The 20,433-nt window shown below is 41.5% G+C and overlaps 1 protein-coding gene across 1 annotated transcript in view; it reads right to left on the minus strand.

Moving 5' to 3' along the window:
- LOC310731348 (uncharacterized protein) overlaps positions 1–16,056 on the minus strand; it is a gene marked incomplete at its 3' end in the record, with an annotated part of 62,481 nt that extends 46,425 nt beyond the window's left edge. Inside the window, exon 1 of the mRNA XM_083550944.1 lies at positions 15,844–16,056. Coding sequence (XP_083407070.1) covers positions 15,844–15,867 — 24 coding nt within the window. The 5' untranslated portion in view covers positions 15,868–16,056. The remainder of the gene's footprint in view (positions 1–15,843) is intronic.
- Positions 16,057–20,433: the final 4,377 nt, after the last annotated feature.

Here is a 20,433-nt window from a genome sequence, read left to right on the forward strand (position 1 = left end):
TATATATATACACTCAATATTGTAAGAGAGCTGCAGAGCATGGATTACTGTTATGTCAATTGAAGTCAAGTCAAGAAGTTTTTATTGTAATTTCAACCATATATAGCAGATGCAGTACACAGTGAAATGAGACAAAGTTTCTCCAGAAGTCTGGTGCTACATAAAACATCATAAAGCTACATCACACAACATAGAGCTAAAAAACAGAAAGCAAGGACTAAAGTAAGTGTCCTCGCCACATAAAGTGCAACGTGTGCAACCCAAATGCAAACAGTGCAGACAAAAGACAGTACAAGCAGACAACATAACACAGTGTGAGACAGATACAAAAAAAAAAAAACCACAAAATAGCGCCAACCAGTACACATACTGTATAATAAGTTATACAGTACAATGTGCAAAAGAGAACAATAAACAAGAGTGTACTTGTAAACATAAAAACAGTGTTGTGCAAAAACAGCAAGAGCAGCATGCAAGCAATAATTTACTTGATGTAGATCAAAGATGCTCAAACTAGGGCCTGGAGGCCAAAGTTGGGATGTGATGACCTTTGATTTGGCCCGCTATGCCATATATGAGAAAAGGAAAAATGGCATTTATAAAAAAAATGTTAAACAAAGGACCAGCTTCATGTCTTTCATTAGAGGTCAATAAATAGCTGTGTTAGTCATTGAAATCTATTATACAATAGATTGGATTGTTTTTAATTGTATGATAAGTGAATTAGAACTCTAAAAATGTAATTGCAATAGAATGTTTTCTATTAATTATTATTTCTTTTTTTATATTATGAAATCATAAATGAGAGGAACAATACCAAAATGTAATTCTAATATAATGTTTGGTATAATTTAGCTTTCATTTTCTTCCCAATGCAGTGAATTAGGCCTTCTGCATATCTCTACATTCATAGATAGATAGATAGATAGATAGATAGATAGATAGATAGATAGATAGATAGATAGATAGATAGATAGATAGATAGATAGATAGATAGATAGATAGATAGATAGATAGATAGATAGATAGATCTTGATTGTCATTGCATTGTACAGGTACACAGCAATAAAATGCAGTTGGCATCTATCAGAAGTGCAAAATGTAGCAATCGTGCAAAAGCGCAGATAAATATGAAGCATATTAGCATATTAGAAGCAAGATTATGGCATTTAAGAAACATGCAAGCTAAATAAACAGTCCTCTCTCTCTCTCTCTCTCTCTCTCTCTATATATATATATATATATATATATATATATATATATATATATATATATATATATATATATATATATATATATATATATATTTATTTGCACGTTTTATACACATACATGAATGTGAGATGTTGGGCAGAATGTACAGTAGAGATATAAAGATACATATAGATAAAAAATAGTGCAGATGTAATGAGGAGTAAAAAAGATATACTATGTAATATGTACATGTATAGTACATAGGTTATATACAGTGTTTCGTTTTGTATGTTTGTTTGTTTGTTTTTAGTGGTCTAGAGGTGTAGTGTAGAGTTCAGTAGTGTGATGGTGGATGGAAAAAAAGCTGTCCCTGAACCTGCTGGTTCTGTCCTTCTTGATGGAAGGAGGTTACAATTTTGTGACTGGGATGTGAAGAGTCCTTAATAATGTTGTAAGCTCTGCGCAGGCATCTGCTGTGGTGAAGTGATGCGTTGGGCGGTTTTGACCACCCTTTGCAGGGCTTTACGTTCACACACAGTGGAGCCTCTGTACCATACAGTTATGGAGTTGGTCAGGATGATCTCTATAGTGTAGAAACTCATTAAAATCCCAGGGGACAGATGAGATTTCTTGAGACTTCTCAAGAAGTACAGGCGTTGTTGTGCCTTCTTAACCAGGGCTAAAGTGTTCTGCTGCCAGGACAGATCCTCAGAGATGTGAACTCCCAGGAACTTAAAGCTGGAAACTCGCTCTACCTCAGTTCCATTTATGTTGACTGGTAGATGTCTCCTGCTGTTGGATTTTCAAAAGCCCACAATGAGCTCTTTAGTCTTTGTAGCGTTGAGGATCATTTTGGCAGATTTCGGATCACTTCCCTGTAGGCCGATTCGTCGTTGTTGTCGATCTGGCCAACCATGGTGGTGCACTGTAAAAAATTCAACTTTAAAAAGTTTGAATAACTTATATCTAGTAGTTAACTGGACAATAAAACAAAAAAAAAAGTTGACTTAATAAGTGGAAATAAGTTGGTTCAAAAATTGTCTGACCAACTTAATTTGAAATGTTGACAGGATATGCACATATAAGTTTACAAGCACACAAGTTGGCTTGGTGGTTGGAGCAGGCACACTATAATGGGCAGATGTTGGAGTGCACATGGAATGATAGCGCCATTTTAATCATCAGTCAAGCTTCATCAGTCAAGTAAAATGTACAATTGTTTTTGACCTGGTTTCGAAAGTCATAACTAAGAAATGTAGTTTCACTGGTCAAGCTTATTATTTTAAAGCAAGTTTGCATGAACGCAGTGCCGGCGTTAAGGGGGGCCAACCCAAAGAGGTTGTTGTGCTGCGTTACACAGTTGTTATTTCATTTAATATATATCAAGAATAATTCAAATAAATGAATTATTGAATGTTTCATTATTTCTAATTTGATAAAAATGAGAAACTACAGTTGATGTGTGTTTATTCTTAATGAAAAGAGACCTGTTTCTCTGATTGGTTGCGTTGCCATGTTTCAGTGCATCTTTAGCATGTGTACATGGAGTAAAGCCTTGATGCTAGCAACGTGTTTTTTACACAACATTTTAAGGATCATTTAAAAAATATGGATATTAGAAAATGGCTTGTCGGTTTTACTTCTGCAAGACCTTCTTCAGATTTAGAATGTACTACTATCACTCAGCCTTCTAAGCCAGCACCTCTCTCACGCCTATTCCATCTGACATCACGGAAACACCTGTTAGCACAAACCCGGAAACTGGGACTAATGGAGCCGAGGTGGAATTTTCAAATCTACAGGCCGTGGATGATCTCGGGATCGATCAATCTAATAAAAAAATTTAAAACAGTACTCTGCACGCATGTTCAGTGGCAAAACAAAAACTTGCTTTTTTTTTGTCTAGTTGGTACATTAATCGAGACTGGCTTGAGTAAGCATAAAAGCTGATTCTAATATTAATTAATTAATTTTGGCACAATCCGTGTGGAAGCGTTTGTGAACGCTGGATACCGTAATTATTTTGTGATTTTCTTTACGGTAAATGAGCTGACAGTGTGTACTAGTTGTATGTATGTGCCCTTGCACTGTATTGGATTTTTATGCCTCGTTTTTGCAAGTTATTGTTGCTGATTAGTTAGTTAGTTATGGTCTGGCGCCGGCTCTGCATGAACGTTCTTATCAAGGTGAAAATATGTCGCAATCCCAGTTTTATATCTTGCAAATCTAACTTCATGGTTTGCAATGGCTTTATTTACCACAGTTATCAGAAAAAATGTGCGGGCAGGAGATCATGACAAACTAATCGACTCAAACTTCATCGTTTATTAAAGTAAGTGTCTTTATTCATTTTATTACATTTATTATATTGTTTGTAAAACATCGCGACATGCAAATATATACTCTTGTTAGAGTTTTTAATGCCAGTATAAAGCACAATTGTGTGTTTTAAATCAATGGATCCCTACAAATGTCTTGTATTTAATGGGTTTATTGTCTTTTGTCGTATCGCTGTCGTGTTTGGCATAGACTCGGTGTAATGCGCTTAAAACTCTTCTTTTACAATGGGCATGATACAAATTGCAATAAATTTTTGCCCATCACCCATGATGCAACAACAGGCCATCCAGTTAGATATTTAAAATTTTAGATTACTGTCAAGAGCTGCTGCTGTTACACAGAATGGCCTGATCGTGGTGACAAAGCGCAGAAAACTAATTTCACTCTAGCACAGGGGTCGGCAACCTTCACCACACAAAGAGCAATTTGGACCTGTTTCCCACAGAAAAGAAAACACTGGGAGCCACAAAACCCTTTTGACATTTAAATTGAAATAACACTACATGTAATGTTTTTTTTTTTTTGCCTTTATGCTATGTATAATCAAACCATAATGTGTTGCATTTATGAAATCAATGAACTGCAGAGAGAATGAAATTACATTTCTGCATGCAACAAAAAATTTTTGAACTTCTTAAAAAAAGACATTGGGTTGAAGGTTACTTTCAAGTAAAATAATCAATGTCTATTTGAGTCCTTCTTGTATTTATGAAAAGAACGCCGAACATAAATGATCCACCGGCAGCAAACCAAAAATGCCGTGCTCTTTTGTGTGCCGTCAACCAAAGTTTAAGAAGTCGCGTGCCGGTGGGTGTCGCACATTAGCGGTTGTGATGCATATGAAGAGCGACAAAAAACTTTAACATGTTTTATTTAGATTTTTACAAGATCACCAAAATCTTCAAATGTAGAATTACATTTTAAAAACTAATGAACTAAAATAAAATACATTTTAATTAAATACTCATTATTTATTTTCCAAAGCCACAGGGAGCCGCAGAAGAGGGATGAAAGAGCCGCATGCGGCTCCGGAGCCGCGTGTTGCCGACCCCTGCTCTAGCATTAAACACAAGTCTTAAGTCGTAAGTAGCACTAAGGAATAGGTCAAAATGCAATACTGGTCTAGGCCTTTTGGTAACATAAACAATAAATCTTTATCACAAGAACACCAGTATTTTTATGCAAGTTAAACTTTTATTATGTTTTAAGAATTCACATGATGGTTTTTAAAAAAGAAAAAAAAATGCTGGTGTTTGTGATGCTGATTAATTTTCCATGTTACCAACAGACCTAGACCAGTGTAGTGTTTTGACCCATATACTGGTAATATTTTATAGATGTTTCTCTATAGATATTTCTTGTATAGATATTTCATAACATACATTGGTCAGCAATAGGCACAAACATATATACAGCCTATTTACTGGGGTTTCTGGTTTCAGAGCTCAGCATGCAATGTAAAATTTGCAAATTTGCCCACTCTTCTCAAAATGTTCTTCTAAAACACACAAGGCTGCGACATGGAGGACAAGTAAATTGGAATTGTTATGACAACTGTATTTGCACCTTTAAAACCCGAAGTGCACTCAAATCTTATCTTACAAGAATATCCAAAATAACTCAAATATACTTTTGAGGTAATTGAGAAGGTGTTTATGGAAATGGGCACTCGATGCTCTGCAAGGGTACAGTCTTTGAAAACTACGCTCGTCCTGTAAACGTTGTTGAACTGTGAATTGTTGAACTATGTTTGAAAATGTTTTAAGGCTGTTTTAAAAATGTTCGTTTTTTGGTGTTATGAAAATGGGGCTTACTGCTCTACAAAGGTACAGTCCGTGAAAAGTAAACTCTTACTGGGAATGTTGACATTTTGGTGTGAGCATCTTTTGAATTAAACAAATATTAGCATCTTAATGTTAAAATGTTAATTAATAAAATAAATTGTTAAACTGAGTTGTTGAAATGTGAATATAATGTCTTACAATGTCATTTTTATTTAATTTGTTTTGTTGTTGATTGTGCGTTTATTTTTCATCTTTTCAGATTATTGTGCCATTTTATTTGTTATTTTATTTGAATTTCATTTATATTTGTACTAATTTATTTAAAAGAAAATTGCAGTGTATTTTGTAAGGTACGTGTTGACATTGTTGACAGTGTTGAATGTTTTATTTTACATGTTTATTGGTGTTTTAATGTTTTAAGCATCTGAGGAATAGAGTCAAAGCGTTTACACGTTAAAAGGTTAAAAGTGAATCTTCAATTATCTTCAGAATTTTATTGATTGACATTTTTCCAGGATTTGTATTTTGACTTTCTTTTTTTTCTGTTATGGCTATTGTTTGACCTTGTTTGTATTCAAGACATTCAAGATAATAAACAAACAAAACTTAAAGTCGGCAGTTATAGTTTTATTTTATAACATTGTGTAAATGCTAACAAAACATCTTTGTCCATAAAACTCAGAAAAATGTTCACATAATTTATTGGGACACATTGGAAAATAAAGTAATTCTAACTAGAAAAACTGTGTTAGCTAAACAAAAAACAGATATGTGACTTTACTGTGATTTGAGTTGAGTGAACAATACACTGTTAGCTGAACAAAAAAGAGATATGTGACTTTACTCAGTGATTTGGGTTGAATGAACAACTTGGTCCAAAGTTGAGTAAACTCAAAAAAGCTGTGCAGCAAGTTGCCTTGAATTGGAATTGGGTGAAAGTCATTTAGGCATTCGGCAGCTGAGTGCTTAGGCACAGGTATGACGGTTGTGGTCTTCAGGCATGTAGGAACCGTGGCTTGGGCCAGTGACAGTTTGAAAATGTCAGTGAAAACCTGTGCTAGTTGTCCAGCGCATGCTTTACTGTCTGGGTGTGCGAGTAAGTGCATAAATAAGCTTCAGTAAGTTCAGAATGCAGCAGCAAGTGTCCTCACTAGATCTAGGAAATATGACCACATCACCCCTGTTTTAATCAGTCTACACTGGCTCCCAATGAAATCTCGCATTGATTATAAAATATTACTACTGACGTATAAAGCACTTAACGGTCTCGCACCACAGTATCTGAGTGAACTTCTGTACCAGTATGATCCTCCACGCCTACTTAGATCAAAAGGTGCTGGCTATCTGTTGGTTCCTCAAATAATGAAGACTACAGCAGGGGGTAGATCTTTCTCTTATAAAGCCCCACAGTTATGGAACAGCCTTCCAACCAATGTTTGGAACTCAGACACAGTCTCAGTGTTCAAGTTGAGGTTGAAAACGTATTTATTTAGTCAGATTTAGTAGATTTTTTTCTTAGGTAAAGGCTCAGATCTGGAGGGAACATGGATATAGAGTGTTTGGTGAACTGGGATATTTGTATGCTGTTGTCCCCTCACATTCACACGTTCACTCAGGTTTGTTGACGGTGGTGTGGTGGGTTGTCTCTTATCCCAGAGATCCCTTATGTCTGTGTTACCTTCTGGTTCTCATTTTTAGTTATGCTGCCATATTTAGTCTTGCCGGAGTCCAAACTGCACAGTGACATTAACTTTCATACAACAATAAGGGACACTTAATAATCCATATCCTTCTCTTCCTGTCACCCTCTTCTCTCTCTCTCTCTCTCTCTCTCTCTCGGTTAAACATGTTTCTGAGGCTCCAGTGACCACTGTTTCTGCCCCTCTCCCCTTCGTAGCTCTTCCCACTTCGTCCAGGCCTGCCTCTGGATAGTGTTCTCTTCAACTGGAGGCCACTCTGTGCAGCTTAGGACGGTTTCTCATCAACACCTTGGGAGGTTCCATGATATTTTTGAGTAAGAAGGGAATCTTTGAGGATGGATTCCTTCCTATCGCCATCTCGGGGAGTTTTTGCTTGCCACAGTCGCCACCGGCTTGCTCATCAGGGACAAACTTACTTATAAAGAACATATTAATTTTTAATCACCACATTATCTGTGTAAAGCTCTTTGAGACAATGTTCATTGTTAAAAGTGCTATACAAATAAAAATGAATTGAATTGAATTGAATTTGAGATGTTTAGGAGAGATATCAGTGGAGATTTTAACCAAGTTGTTCAGCAAGATTTTGGAAGGTGAGAGGATGCCTGATAGTTGGTTTGAAAAAGGCAAATGTAGAGGACAGGGGTTATGGAGACAGATTTGTCATTTTGTAAATGCATTTACACTATAGACCTAGACGCTATAGATGCTCTTCTATGTGGAGTTTGAATGTGAGCTTGGCTCTCCTTTATTTCATGACATTGCAGAGGTTTATTGGTGGCTAATGTGCCTGTTTCAAAATGTTCAGGGAAATAAGGCAAGGGAATGAAACTTTACTTAAATAAACTAAGAAACAAACCCTCTGTCAGCTTTTGCTGATTATGTCATGATAATGATTAATTAACAGAGAGCTGTTAACACATTACTTAATGTTTCAGACTTTGGAATTATTTCCTCAGCAAAAATAACTGGGACAAAATTAAAGCCCTTTTAGTTGGCCAGTGCTCATCTGATGTGCCAAAACTCTCTGGGGGATCCACTTTGGAAAAAAAGAAGGTTTAAAATATCTTGTACTGTTTCTGGGAAATTATTTAGTTGTACAAAAGAACTGGGGAGGGAAAGATGAAAACATAAAAGGTTCTGCTTCTGGAACTCAAACTGCATCATACCGCTTTGGGAATGCCTCCACGTTGCTCACGCTCTGAATCACTTATGAAATCCAGCCACTGGCAAGTTGTGATGTAACCAGCAGGGTGACGTCATGAACCAGGAAGCTACAAAATGCATGAGCAGTGGAGCAAAGCTAGCTTCTATTTGTTCAGGTAAGCTCTTTGTGTGCAAGCAATGGCTCAAAGCAAACAAAACTTCCATACGGTGTCTCTCCTTGCCCCCGTTTTATAATCGATGGGTTGTTTGCTTAGGAGTAAAGCATGTTTAGTCGGCGCTCGAGGGAGACGATTGTTCACGCTGTAGCCACATGGGTATGCGCATGCTCCAAGAAGACGAGAAGCGAAAGCAGTGCACTACCAGTAAGCTGGATGAGCATTTCCTGACCCCCGCATCACATTTTCCAATGCGGGGGCCTACCATTTTTCCCAAAGCTGCACACCAAGGTGTCCAGGTCCTGGGAGACCCCATATACCTTCTCCCCACGATCCTCACCGTATGCAAATGAAGTAGGGTTTAAGGAGTGCGGCTATAGGACGATGCCCAGGGTTGAAGAGACACTAGCCGACTACCTCTCCCCAGGTGCAGCATCACTTAAGGCCCCAGTATTGCCTACTAAAAGCTGTTGAGAGCCACTTCAGCGTTAGTAGGCAAGGCTTACATGGCAGTAGGTCAGGCCGTGGGTTGCCTCCACATGATTAGGGTGTTGCATGCATACCAGGCCAACCTACTGTTAGAGATGGACGAGGGTTTCAGCTCTAGGGCTAGTCCATGTCAGCTTTAGTAGACTAACTATGTCAGTTTAGATGCCTTTCTGTGGCTCACCCAGTCAGAGATTCCCGACAGGGACAGGGCTTTTCTGTTGAATGCCCCGGTAGCTACTTCTGGCCTGTTCGGCGACGCCGTCGGTACGGTCGTCAAAAGGTTTCAGAAGTCAAAAAAGCAATTGGCAGCGTTCCAGTGGTACCGTCCTGCCGGCACAGCCGAGCATCGCAAATCCCAAAAGTCTAGGCCCAAACCGAAGGACGGCTGACCTGAGGGTGTTCCTCTCCTCGAACAAACGGGCTGTGGTGCAGAGGCCCTGACAATCAGAGCAGCCTATATCAAGGAGGGCGGTGTACACCTCGTTACACAGTGCCCGTCCCTCCTCAGCACCACCAGGAGGCCAGGCTGTTAGCTTTGCTACAAGATGTGCTTCAGGGCGCAGCCTCCCTCCAGTGGGTGCCTACTTCTACCTCCACCCGAAAGATCGCTGTGAAAGAAGAAGACCCACCCCTTCTCAGGAGCATCTACGGCTGCAGGGCATTGCACCAGCCATTCTGGAAGGGTCAGCAGCCAGCTTTAAGAAGTTGCCGTAAGAGACTTTCTAGCAGCCTGCCTGCCGGACGTGTCTCAGTGGGTCCAGCACACGGTAAGGAAAGGCTTCCCCGATTCAGTTTGGGTCCCCCCCTCCCCCGTTTTAATGGGGTGTGTCCCACTTTGGTGAGACCCATGCAGGCTCTGGTCCTGGAACAGAAAGTGCGCGCTCTCCTAAGGAAAAGGGGCCATCAATATGGTTCCTGCCTTAGTCAGAGAGTCAGGCCCTTCATCCAGTATTTGTTATTCAGAAGCAGGATGGGTGATTGCGGCTATTTGCGGGTTTAAGATGCTCACCCTCAAAGAGGTCGTGTTTTAGATCAAGTCCTCCGACTGCTTTGTCATGATAGATCTAAAGGAAGCATACTACCACATATCTATTCTTCCTTCTCACAGGAGGTTCCTGAGGTTTGCTTTTGGGGCCAGGCTGACCAATATTGGGTCCTCTCGTTCGGCCTTGCACTCTCACCCACGCACCTTTACAAAGTTCACGAATGTGGTTTTGACCCTGCTAAGACTCCAGGGCATCCTCATTTTGAACTATATAGATGATTGGTTAATATAAGTTCAATCAGAGCTTTTGGCAGTCTGGCATCGAGATGTCATTCTCGCCTGTATGAAGGAACTGGGGTTAAGACTAAACGGGAAGAAAAGTGTGCTTTCTCCAGTACAGAGAATCACATTCTAAGGCATAGTGTGGGACTCAACCATCATGTGGGCACAGTTGTCTCCCGCCAGTCACTCACTGTGAAGTAGTTCCAGAGGCTGCTTAAGCTCATGGCAGCAGCATCTAATGTAATTCCACTTGGCCTCCTGCACATGAGAACCCTCGAGTGGTGGCTCAGAGATAGAGGGTTCTCATGCAAGGGCAACCTTCCATCAAGGTACCTACCATCAAGGTCTTGTGGCAAGCCCTTTGAGCCTTAAATGTGTGGAAAGAACCTGCATTTCTGTCTCAAGGCCCTGTCCTCGGAGCTCCTTGTCATAGCGTAATGCTAACGACGGATGCTTCCCTCACAGGGTGGGAAGCGGTCATGAGTCATGAGACCTGAGAGATCACCATGTGCTGGTCCGTGTGGACAACTGTCCCCTCTGGTTCTCCCTCACTCACCCTTGGGGCTGGACGCCATGGTGCAGACGAGGCTGAGACTGCACCTGTATGCCTTTTCCCCTTTTGCGATGCTCCTGGAAGTTCTTAAGAGAATTTCCCAGGATGGAGTCCATCTCCTACTGGTGGCACCTCTGTGGCCAGCCAGACCATAGTTTGCAGACCTGGTGGCCCTCTTCAAGAAGCCTCCATGGAAAATTCCTCCCAAGAGGGATCTTCTCTCCCAGGCACAGGGGCACATCTGGTTCACCCCCGCCCAGAGATATGGAGACTATGGCCCCTGAGGGGGCACAGTTCCTAGCAGCTGCTTTCTCTAACAAGGTAGTGGAAACCAACAATTGGATCCAGTTAACTGCCCGGTTGGTTCAGTGCTGGAGTTCCTGCAGGAGCAGTTGGCCTCTGGGTTGTCTTCATTGACCCTAAAAAGTTACATGTCCACTATCGCAGCTTATTGTGCTCCGCTTGCTGAGCAGTAGCTCGGTAAACACCCTTTGGTGATGCCTAACTATGTGGGACTTGGCCATCGTGTTGGAGGCTCTGTCAAAGCCCCCCTTCAAGGTATTGCCCGAGGTGGCCCTTAGGTTTTTGTCAGTTAAGACTGCATTTCTTCTGGTTATATCCTCCCTGAAGAGGGTCAGGGATCTTCTGGCTCTCCCCATGGCCCCATCGCTTCTGGAGTTTACTCCCAGCATGGCCAGTGACTTTCTTTACCCAGACGGGGATATGTACCTAAGGTGCCATCTGTTCCCCCACGACCTGTCATGTTGCAGGCATTCTATCCTTCTCCTTTTCAAGCCCCTGTCCAGGAGAAATTAAACCAGCTGTGTCCAGTGCAAGCACAGCATGCACGTTTTATGCTTCCTGGTCATGATGTCACCCTGCAGGTGGCAACGTTTCTCTCCGCTGGCCGGATTTATCACGTGATAGAGTATGGACAACGCGGAAGCATTCCTAAAGTATTGTGATGCAGTGTTCCCTCAGGCACTAGGGTTACATACATAACCTAGAGACGTTCTCTGTCCTGGGGCTAAGCAAGGAAAAGAGTGACCAGAGTGAAGGAGGAGCATAGGGTGACATATAAGAGGTTTACACAGGAAGGTGAACACAGGTGAACTACATTTTATGCAGGAGATGCAAATTGAAAGGAATTGGAGACTGTAAGGGGTTAACAAGGATAAACAGCATCAGATGGTGGTCTGTAGGATGGCTATAGAGGTGAAGAAGATGAGTATGAGAGTAAGGAATTAAAAAAAAGAATTAGATGGAAACTGAAGGAGGAAGACTGTAGTGTGAGATTCAGAAAAGATTAAAGTTAAAAACGCTTTGTGAACACTTCCACATTCTCTATGCTCCAAATCACATATGTAATCGGTCCAATGGAAAGCACGGTGTCATTGGCAGGGTGACGTCATGACCAGGAAGCTATAAAAGCACATGGAGTGAAACCGGCATTAGCTTCTATTGGTTCAGGAAGTGCTCTGTGTGTGTATATTGTATTTATGGTAAGTGGTAAATAAAAAAAAATAAAAAATCGTGCTGGGTCAGTTCTCGAGGGAGCCGACTGCGCAAATTGCGCTCGCATGTCGATGCAAACACTCTGCTCCCGGGGATTACTCTTTAAGGCGGGTGCTCCCACTCCATGTGGTTCTGGCCCCACTTTCACTGAGGCTGTTAATATGGTCGTCAATAGAATCCAGGAGGCTAAAAAGCAGTCAGCGGCATTCCAGTGATATGTCCCACATTGCTCTTGTGGGGAGCTCCAACCACAACCCAGCACCTCCAGGCATTGTGAGGTGCAAAGGCAAAGGTATTTTACCTTAGTATATACAGTAGAAGGGCTTCGGACGAAAAGTCCTGATATCGGACCACCTGGGGACCCCTCCCCCTCAGGGAGCTGGTTCATTAACCTTGCCACTTTCAGTGCCTCAGAGCATGGCTAGCTCCAGCGCCAACTCTCAGTGGGCCCCTAAGTCAGTTGAAATGCTCACTTTTGAGACTCAGGTTCAAGATGCTGACCCAGAATTAGGTCATGTCCCAATTCAGGTTTGAGGACTGGTTTGTCATGACAGATCTAAAGGATGTATACTTTTATCTATACATCCTTCCAGCTCACAGGATGTTCCTGAGGCTTGTCGATGTGGTACCTGGAGGCTGAGGCTTAATAGGGGATGAAGTGCATTCTAGAGTGCCTGCGTGGGACTTGGCCATTGTCTTGGAGGCCCTGTCGAGCCTCCCTATGAGCTACTGACTGAAGTGCCCTTTAAGGTTCCTTACATTCAAGACTGTGTTCCTCTTGGCCATCTCCTCTCTCAAGAGTAGGGGATCTTCAGGCCCTCTTTGTGGCCTCTTCTTTCCTGAAATTTACTCCAGGCTTGGCCATTGCTATCCTCTATGCTAAATCAGGTTATTTTCAAGGTACCGTCGGTCGTCCCATGACCTGTTATGCTCCAGGCATCCTTTCCTTCTCCTTTTCAGGGACCAGACAAGGAAAAGCTTAACCAACTGTATCCAGTGCAAACACTGGACATACACCTACGTCCACAAGAGGAAAAGGTAGTCAGAGCAGCTTTTTGTATGCTATGGCCCTCCAAGGAGAGGTCTACAGGCAAACAAGCAGATGCTCAGCAGATGAATTGTGGATGCTATTTCATCCTCTTATAAGTCCTCTGGTCTCTTTACTCCTTTTGGGGTCGGAGATCACTCGACTCAGAGTGTGGCAGCCTCTAAGGCTTTGTCCTCTGGAGATTTTCTTCAAGACATCTGCACTGCTGCCAGCTGGTCCACCCTGCTGACCTTTGTCCGGTTTTATAGCTTTGACCAAAGTGCCACTCCTGGCCCCTTTGCCTTTGTCTAGGTACCGGAAACTGTCCAATCTCTCCACTGGGGTCCCGTTAATGTTTAGTGGTTTGTATGGCCACTCCTGTTTCGTGCTAAAGTCCACTATTAAATCCTAGTCTTATTGACGTTCAGGAGAAGGTTGTTCTCCTGGCACCATCTCTCCAAGTTTTTAACCTCCTCTAGGTAGGCCGTTTCGTCAGTGTTGGAGATCAGATCCACCACAACAATGTTGTAACAATGTTGTCAGCAAACTTGATGATGGTGGTGGAGTTGGAAGTGGCCACACAGGGTTAAGGAGAAAGTGCTTGGTGAAAAAGAATTGGGATCAGCAGAGAGCTGAGAAAAGTAGGCAGGGGTACAAGGAGATGTGGAATTAGGTGAAGTAGGATGTGGCAAAAGCTAAGGAAAATGCATATGAGGAGCTGTATGAGAATTTGGACTCTAAGGAAGGAGAAAAGGATTTGTAACAATTGGCTAGGCAGAGGGACCGAGATCGGAAAGATGTCCTACAAGTCAGAGCAATAAAGGATGCAAATGGAAGTGTGTTATTGAGGAGAGTGTGTTGAGAAGGATTATTTTGAGAAGCTGATGAATGAGGAAAATCAGAGAGAGAGAGAGAGAGAGAGAGAGAGAGAGAGAGAGAGAGAGAGAGAGAGAGAAATAGTAAGGAGGAAGTGAAAGCAGCCATTAAAGGGATGAAGAGTGGAAAGTCAGTTGGCCCAGATGACATACCAGTAGAAGCATGGAGATGTTTAGGAGAGATGACAGTGGAGTTTTTAAATATATTTTTTGACAAGATTCTGGAAGGTGAGGGGATGCCTGAGGAATGGAGAAGGATTGTGCTGGTACCAATTTTTAAGAATGAGAGAGATGTGCAGACCTGCAGTAACTACAGGAGTATAAAGTTGATTAGTCACACCATGAAGTTATGGGAAAGAGTAGTGAAAGTTGGGTTGAGAAGAGGTGACCATCTGTGAGCAATAATATGTTTTCATGCTGAGGGAAAGTACTAGAGATGCAATATTTGCTTTGACAATGTTAATGGAGAAGTATACTGAAGGTCAGAAGGAGTTGCATTGTGTATTTGTGTATCTAGAGAAATTGCAAGAAGGTGCAGAGAGAGGAGTTGTATGAGGAAGTCAGATATAGTAGAAAAGTACAGTATGTGGAGGTGGTGCAGGACTTGTTTGCAGACAGTGTTACAGCAGTGAAGTGTCCAGTAGGAATGGCAGATGGGTTCAAGGTGAATAAGGGATTGCATCAAGGATCTGTGGATTTGCAGTGGTGATGGACAGGTTGACGTATAAGGTCAGACAGGAGTTTCCAAGGACTATGATGTTTGCAGATAATATTATGATCTGCGGTTAGAGTAGGGAGCATGTTGAGAAGAGCTTGGAGAGGTGGAGGTAGTTGCTGGAGAGAGGGGGATGAAAGTCAGTAGGAGTAAGACGTGTGTGAATGAGAGTGGTGGTGAGGTGGTGATCTGCAAGAGTAAAAGGGAACCTTTATAGGACTGTGGAGAGACATGGTTTTTGTTGTATGGTTTAGAGACAGTGGCATTGACTAAAAGACAGGAGGTGGAGCTGGAGGTGGAAGAGTTGAAGATGTTGATATTCACACTGGGAGTGATGAGGATGGACAGAATTAGAAACAAGTTTATTAGAGGGACAGCCCATGTAGAACATTTTGGAGACACTGGTAAAGGAAGGATAGATTGAGATGGTTTGGACATGTGCAAAGAAGGGACTTGGGGTATATCGGTAGAAAAATGCTGAGGATGGAGCCACTAGGAAGGAAGAAAAGAGGAAGGCCAAAAAGGAGATTTATGAATGGGGTGAGAGAAGTCAAGTCAAGTCAAGTTTATTTGTATAGCGCTTGTCACAACAGACATCGTCTCAAAACAGCTTTACAGAAATCAACAGTCAAGGTGAATGGTGTGCATTTATCCCTGATGAGCAAGCCAATGGCGACTGTGGCAAGGAAAAACTCCCTTAGATGTTATGAGGAAGAAACCTTGAGAGGAACCAGACTCAAAAGGGAAACCCATCCTCATTTGGGTGACATCAAGAGTGTGATCATAAATCTTTTAACAGTACAGAACACTGGAGAGTGAGAACTAACATGAGCACTGGAGTATAAGATTATAAGTAAATGTTCTTTCTACAGTCTTTGGTATAAAACTAGGAGCTACTGAGCTCAACATTTGTGATCATCACAGATCCAGCATCAGCTTCTTCATGCCAGAGCCTTTAAACACTCCAGGAGGTCCAATGTCAAACTCCACACATGCAGTGGGATCCAATTGGCACTGGTACGTCTCTAGATGGTTCAGGATGTTTGCGAGTTTTGCATCTACTTCTTTAAAGTCCATAATCTTCATGAGGTGGGACGTGACTGGAGCTGGCCAAACCTCAGGAAGCCTCGGGATGGGGAGAGAAAGAGAAGCAGTGGAGAGGAATTAGCGTAGCTGCTGTTCATGATATTAACAGCACAAGTTGATAACGTGCGTGTGATCAGATGTTCTGGAGCACAAGGTTATAATGTGAGACGTATGTTATGTGTAGGCTTTGCTAAATAGATACGTTTTTAATCTACAATACGTTTTTAATCTACAAGACATGCAGGAAGTTGGTTTGAAAATTTGGCAGATGTAGAGGACACACTATTATGAAGATGGATGATCCGACGGATGATTCGCTGCAGAAGAAGAAGAAGAAGAAGAAGAAGAAGAAGAAGAAGACATAATTTGGGTAATACAGATGTGTGTGTGTGTGTGTGTGTGTAATGTTTAATTTTCTAAAGATATGATCTACTTAACTGTTCTAGTTATTTCAGCATACTTTAACAAATGTCTTCATTCAAACATATCTTTTTAGCAAAGCCTACACATAACACACATCACGCACATCACATCACAACCTTGTGCTCCAGAACATCTGATCACATGCACATTATCAACTTGTGCTGTTAATATCATGAACAGCAGCTACGCTAATTCCTCTCCACTGCTTCTCTTTCTCTCCCCATCCCGAGGCTTCCTGAGGTTTGGCCAGCTCCAGTCACGTCCCACCTCGTGAAGATTATGGACCTATGGATGATCATGGAGAAGTAGATGCCGAGTGTTTAAAGGCCCTGGCATGGAGAAGCTGATGCTGGATCTATGATGATCACAAATTGTTCTGTATTGTTGAAAGATTTATGACCAAACTTTTGATGTCACCCATATGAGGATGGGTTCCCCTTTGAGTCTGGTTCCTCTCAAGGTTTCTTCCTCATATCATCTAAGGGAGTTTTTCCTTGCCACTGTCGCCACGGCTGCTCATCAGGGACAAACGCACACCATTCACCTTCACTGTTGTTTTCTGTAAAGCTGCTTTGAGACAATGTCTGTTGTGAAAAGCGCTATACAAATAAACTTGACTTGACTTGACTTGATTCAGTCTATCCTTCATTCTTTCAATCCCTCGAGTCAAGATTTTCTCCTTCAAGAAATCCTTGAAGCTGGACATAAAACGCTAAAGAATCCATATCGCTAGCATTAGCTGCTAGCCACTACCTGGTTAGCTGCTAATGCCAGCAATATTCTTTAGTGTTTTCATGTATGTGCAAAACAAATAATATTTTTGGTATGGAGTGAGTAACCACAGTGACACTGCTTTAACTTTAGTTTCTTTATATACCCAGAGTTGCTGTGGTAATGTTTTTTTTTTATCTTACAATGACGATAGCTATAGGAAAAGTTTGTAAAAAATCTTGGTAATTTTGCACACCAGGCAAACATGACAGCATATGCGGTTTAATACTTTGAGATTACTCTCGCCAGCAGTCGACAGAGTTCAGCTGTCTCTGTGTTAAAGTGCATATTTTTTTCTATAGCTCTTTTCGGCAAGACTAGTTTTCCAAACGACGTTTGAGTTAGAATTTTTTTCATCCGACGTCTGTCATTTCATGTATGGATTCGGACGGGACTAACATCTCCGTGTTTATTAAGTAGGAGTGTCTGTGTTTTACATGTGGGCGTTGCACAAGACCACATATCCAGGATGCGTGGATTGCGTATGGTCATATGACCGATCAATATTAAAATGGCGGCAAAAAAGAAAGCAGAAACTTTAATACTGGCGCGCTAGGGTTAGTACGGTAGTTCACGTTGACCAAAACACACAAGAAAACGCGTTTTGGAAAAAACATTTTCGGCAATCACAGACATTCACATTCGGACGGGATTAGATTTCTCAGAGGACCGCCGAGTTTGCTGAAAAACAGTAGGTAATTTGCTCTGGAAATTTTGGACAGACATGGCAAATCACAAAGAACGTCTGTGAAACAGAAATTTATCTAATGACCCCCTGTAAAACTAGTCCCGTCCAAATAAGGCTCAAGTCTGTGAAACAGAAGTTTCTCTAACGACCCCCTGTAAAACTAGTCCCGTCCGAATAGGGCTTATGTTGGTGTTTCAATGCCCAATTTAAACTCTTATCTCTCTTTTTTAAACCGGTGTGTGTGTTAAGGAGTTCCTCAAACTACTGTAGGATATGACACACACCCTTCAAAATCTGCTGGAGCTCAGATGGTTTCTAAAAACACACACACAAACACACACACAAACACACACACACACATATACACACATATGCATGCACTGGTTATGACCCCTGCTGTCATCACCCGGTGGTTCTGATGTTAGCATATGCTGCAAAACAAGGTGAGTGTGTGTGTGTGTGTGTGTGTGTGTGTGTGTGTGTGTGTGTGTGTGTGTGTGTGTGTGTGTGTGTGTGTGTGTGTTTGAGAAAAAAAAAAACGAGAGAGAGAGAGAGAGAGAGAGAGAGAGAGAGAGAGAGAGAGAGAGAGAGAGAGAGAGAGAGCAATGGGTAATTATTTAGAAGCTTCCCCATGTATGGGTAAAGAGTAAAAGTTTGTGCATCCCATGTTTTCTGAACTAATACCCTAACTTATATCATTCAAATTCATTAATGTATAATATGGATTAACATTGTGCAAAGAAATATCACATCCTTTTATTTTCTTATCTTATCCTTTTCATTGTGACCCAACTCAATGTAAATATAAACAGAAAAAATATTGCAGACTAAACTGTTCCCATGTTGCCAGTTGAACCTGACCTGGATTTATACAGTAGTGTGTGCCTCTCGTGACTTTTTACTATTACAATCTTAATACACACTAAAATATTTTTTTTTTATTCGTAATATTACTGATCAATTGTGAAACCAATCACCTGTATGTCTTCCCTCATCACATCCATAAACCTACCCTTGTTTTTTTTTTCTTTTCCTCCTGTCTTGTGGCTTCATCCTCAGCATCTTTCTACAGATGTACTCCATGTCCCTTATTTGCATGGACCAAAACATCTCAATCTCGCCTCCCTCACCAAGTCTACAAAATGTCCCACATGTGTGGTCCCTCTAAAAAACTTATTTCTAATCCTGTCTATTTTCGTCACTCCCAATGACAATCTCAGCATTTTTAACTCTGCCATATCCAGCTCCACCTCCTGTCTTTTAGTCAATGGCACTGTCTCTAAATCATACAACATTGCAGGTCTCACCACAGTCCTATGAAAGTTTCCTCTTATTCTTGCAGATACCCTTTTATCATAAATCACTCCTGCCACTCTTCTCCACCTACTCCACCCTGCCTACACTAATTTCTTCACTTCTCTAACACACTCTCCATTACTTTGCACAGTTGACCACTTTGCACAGGTACTTTATCTTCACCACCTCTTCTCCCTGCAACTGCTCCACTCCACTGCCCTCCCTCTCATTTACACGCATATATTCTGTCTAACTCCTACTGACTTTCATTCCCCTTCTATCCAACATGTAACTCTACCTTTTCAAACTTTTCTCAACCTGCTCCCTACTCGAGAGCATCCTGACCAACTCCATCAGTGTATGGTATGGAGGCTCCACTGTGTGTGAACGTAAGCCCTGAAAACGGTTGTTAAAATCGCCCAACGCATCACTGGCACCCAACTACCTGCCATTAAGCACCTGTACCACAGCAGATGTTTGCACAGAACAACATCATCAAGGACTCTTCACATCCCAGTCATGAACTGTTTAACCTCCTTCCATCAAGAATGAGATACTGGAACATAGTATCCATCAGAACGAGCTGGTACAATGTACATATTACATATTGTGCCTTACATACATCAGCACTACTATTTTATTTATGTGCATCTATATATACCTTACTGTACATCCTGCCTAATTTCACATTCATGCATAAATATATTTAGTGGACATGTTTATTCAGCTTGCATATGTTTTTTTCAATGCCATAGCCTTGTAACCATTTACTTGTAATTTTCAACAGTGTCTACACATCTCTTCACTACTATAGCCTTTATATTTATTCACTGTACATATGTTTACACCCACACACACGCACACACACACACACACAAATGTACATATTTACATGATGTACATATACTTACATATTTACCTGCACTTGTAGGTAATTTGCACAATTGCCACTATTTGCACTTTTAGTAGATGCTAAACTGCATTTCGTTGTTGTGTATCTGTACTAAGCAACAAATACAATGACAACCTTTTTCTGCCAAAGCAGTCCTGACCCATTGAGCATTACCAGCATTAACTTGTTTAGCAATTTGAGCTACAGGAGCTCGTTTGGTGAATCGGAACACACGAACCAGCCTTCGCTCACCACATGCAGCTAAGATCCATAGCTGCCCATGAACCTTTCACTGGTTTACCACTGTTCCTTCCTTGGACCACTTTTGATGAATACTGGCCACTGCAGACTATGGACATCCAACAAGGGCTGCAGTTTTGGAGATGCTCTGACCCAGTCACCTAGTTATCACAATTTAGCTATTGTCAAACTCGTTCAACTCCATATGCTTTTTCCTGCTTCTGACACATCAACTTTGATGACAAAATGTTTACTT

The sequence above is a fragment of the Silurus aristotelis genome (genome assembly GCF_946808225.1).
Source record: "Silurus aristotelis genome assembly, chromosome: 9".
In the NCBI taxonomy this organism is placed as follows: domain Eukaryota; kingdom Metazoa; phylum Chordata; class Actinopteri; order Siluriformes; family Siluridae; genus Silurus; species Silurus aristotelis.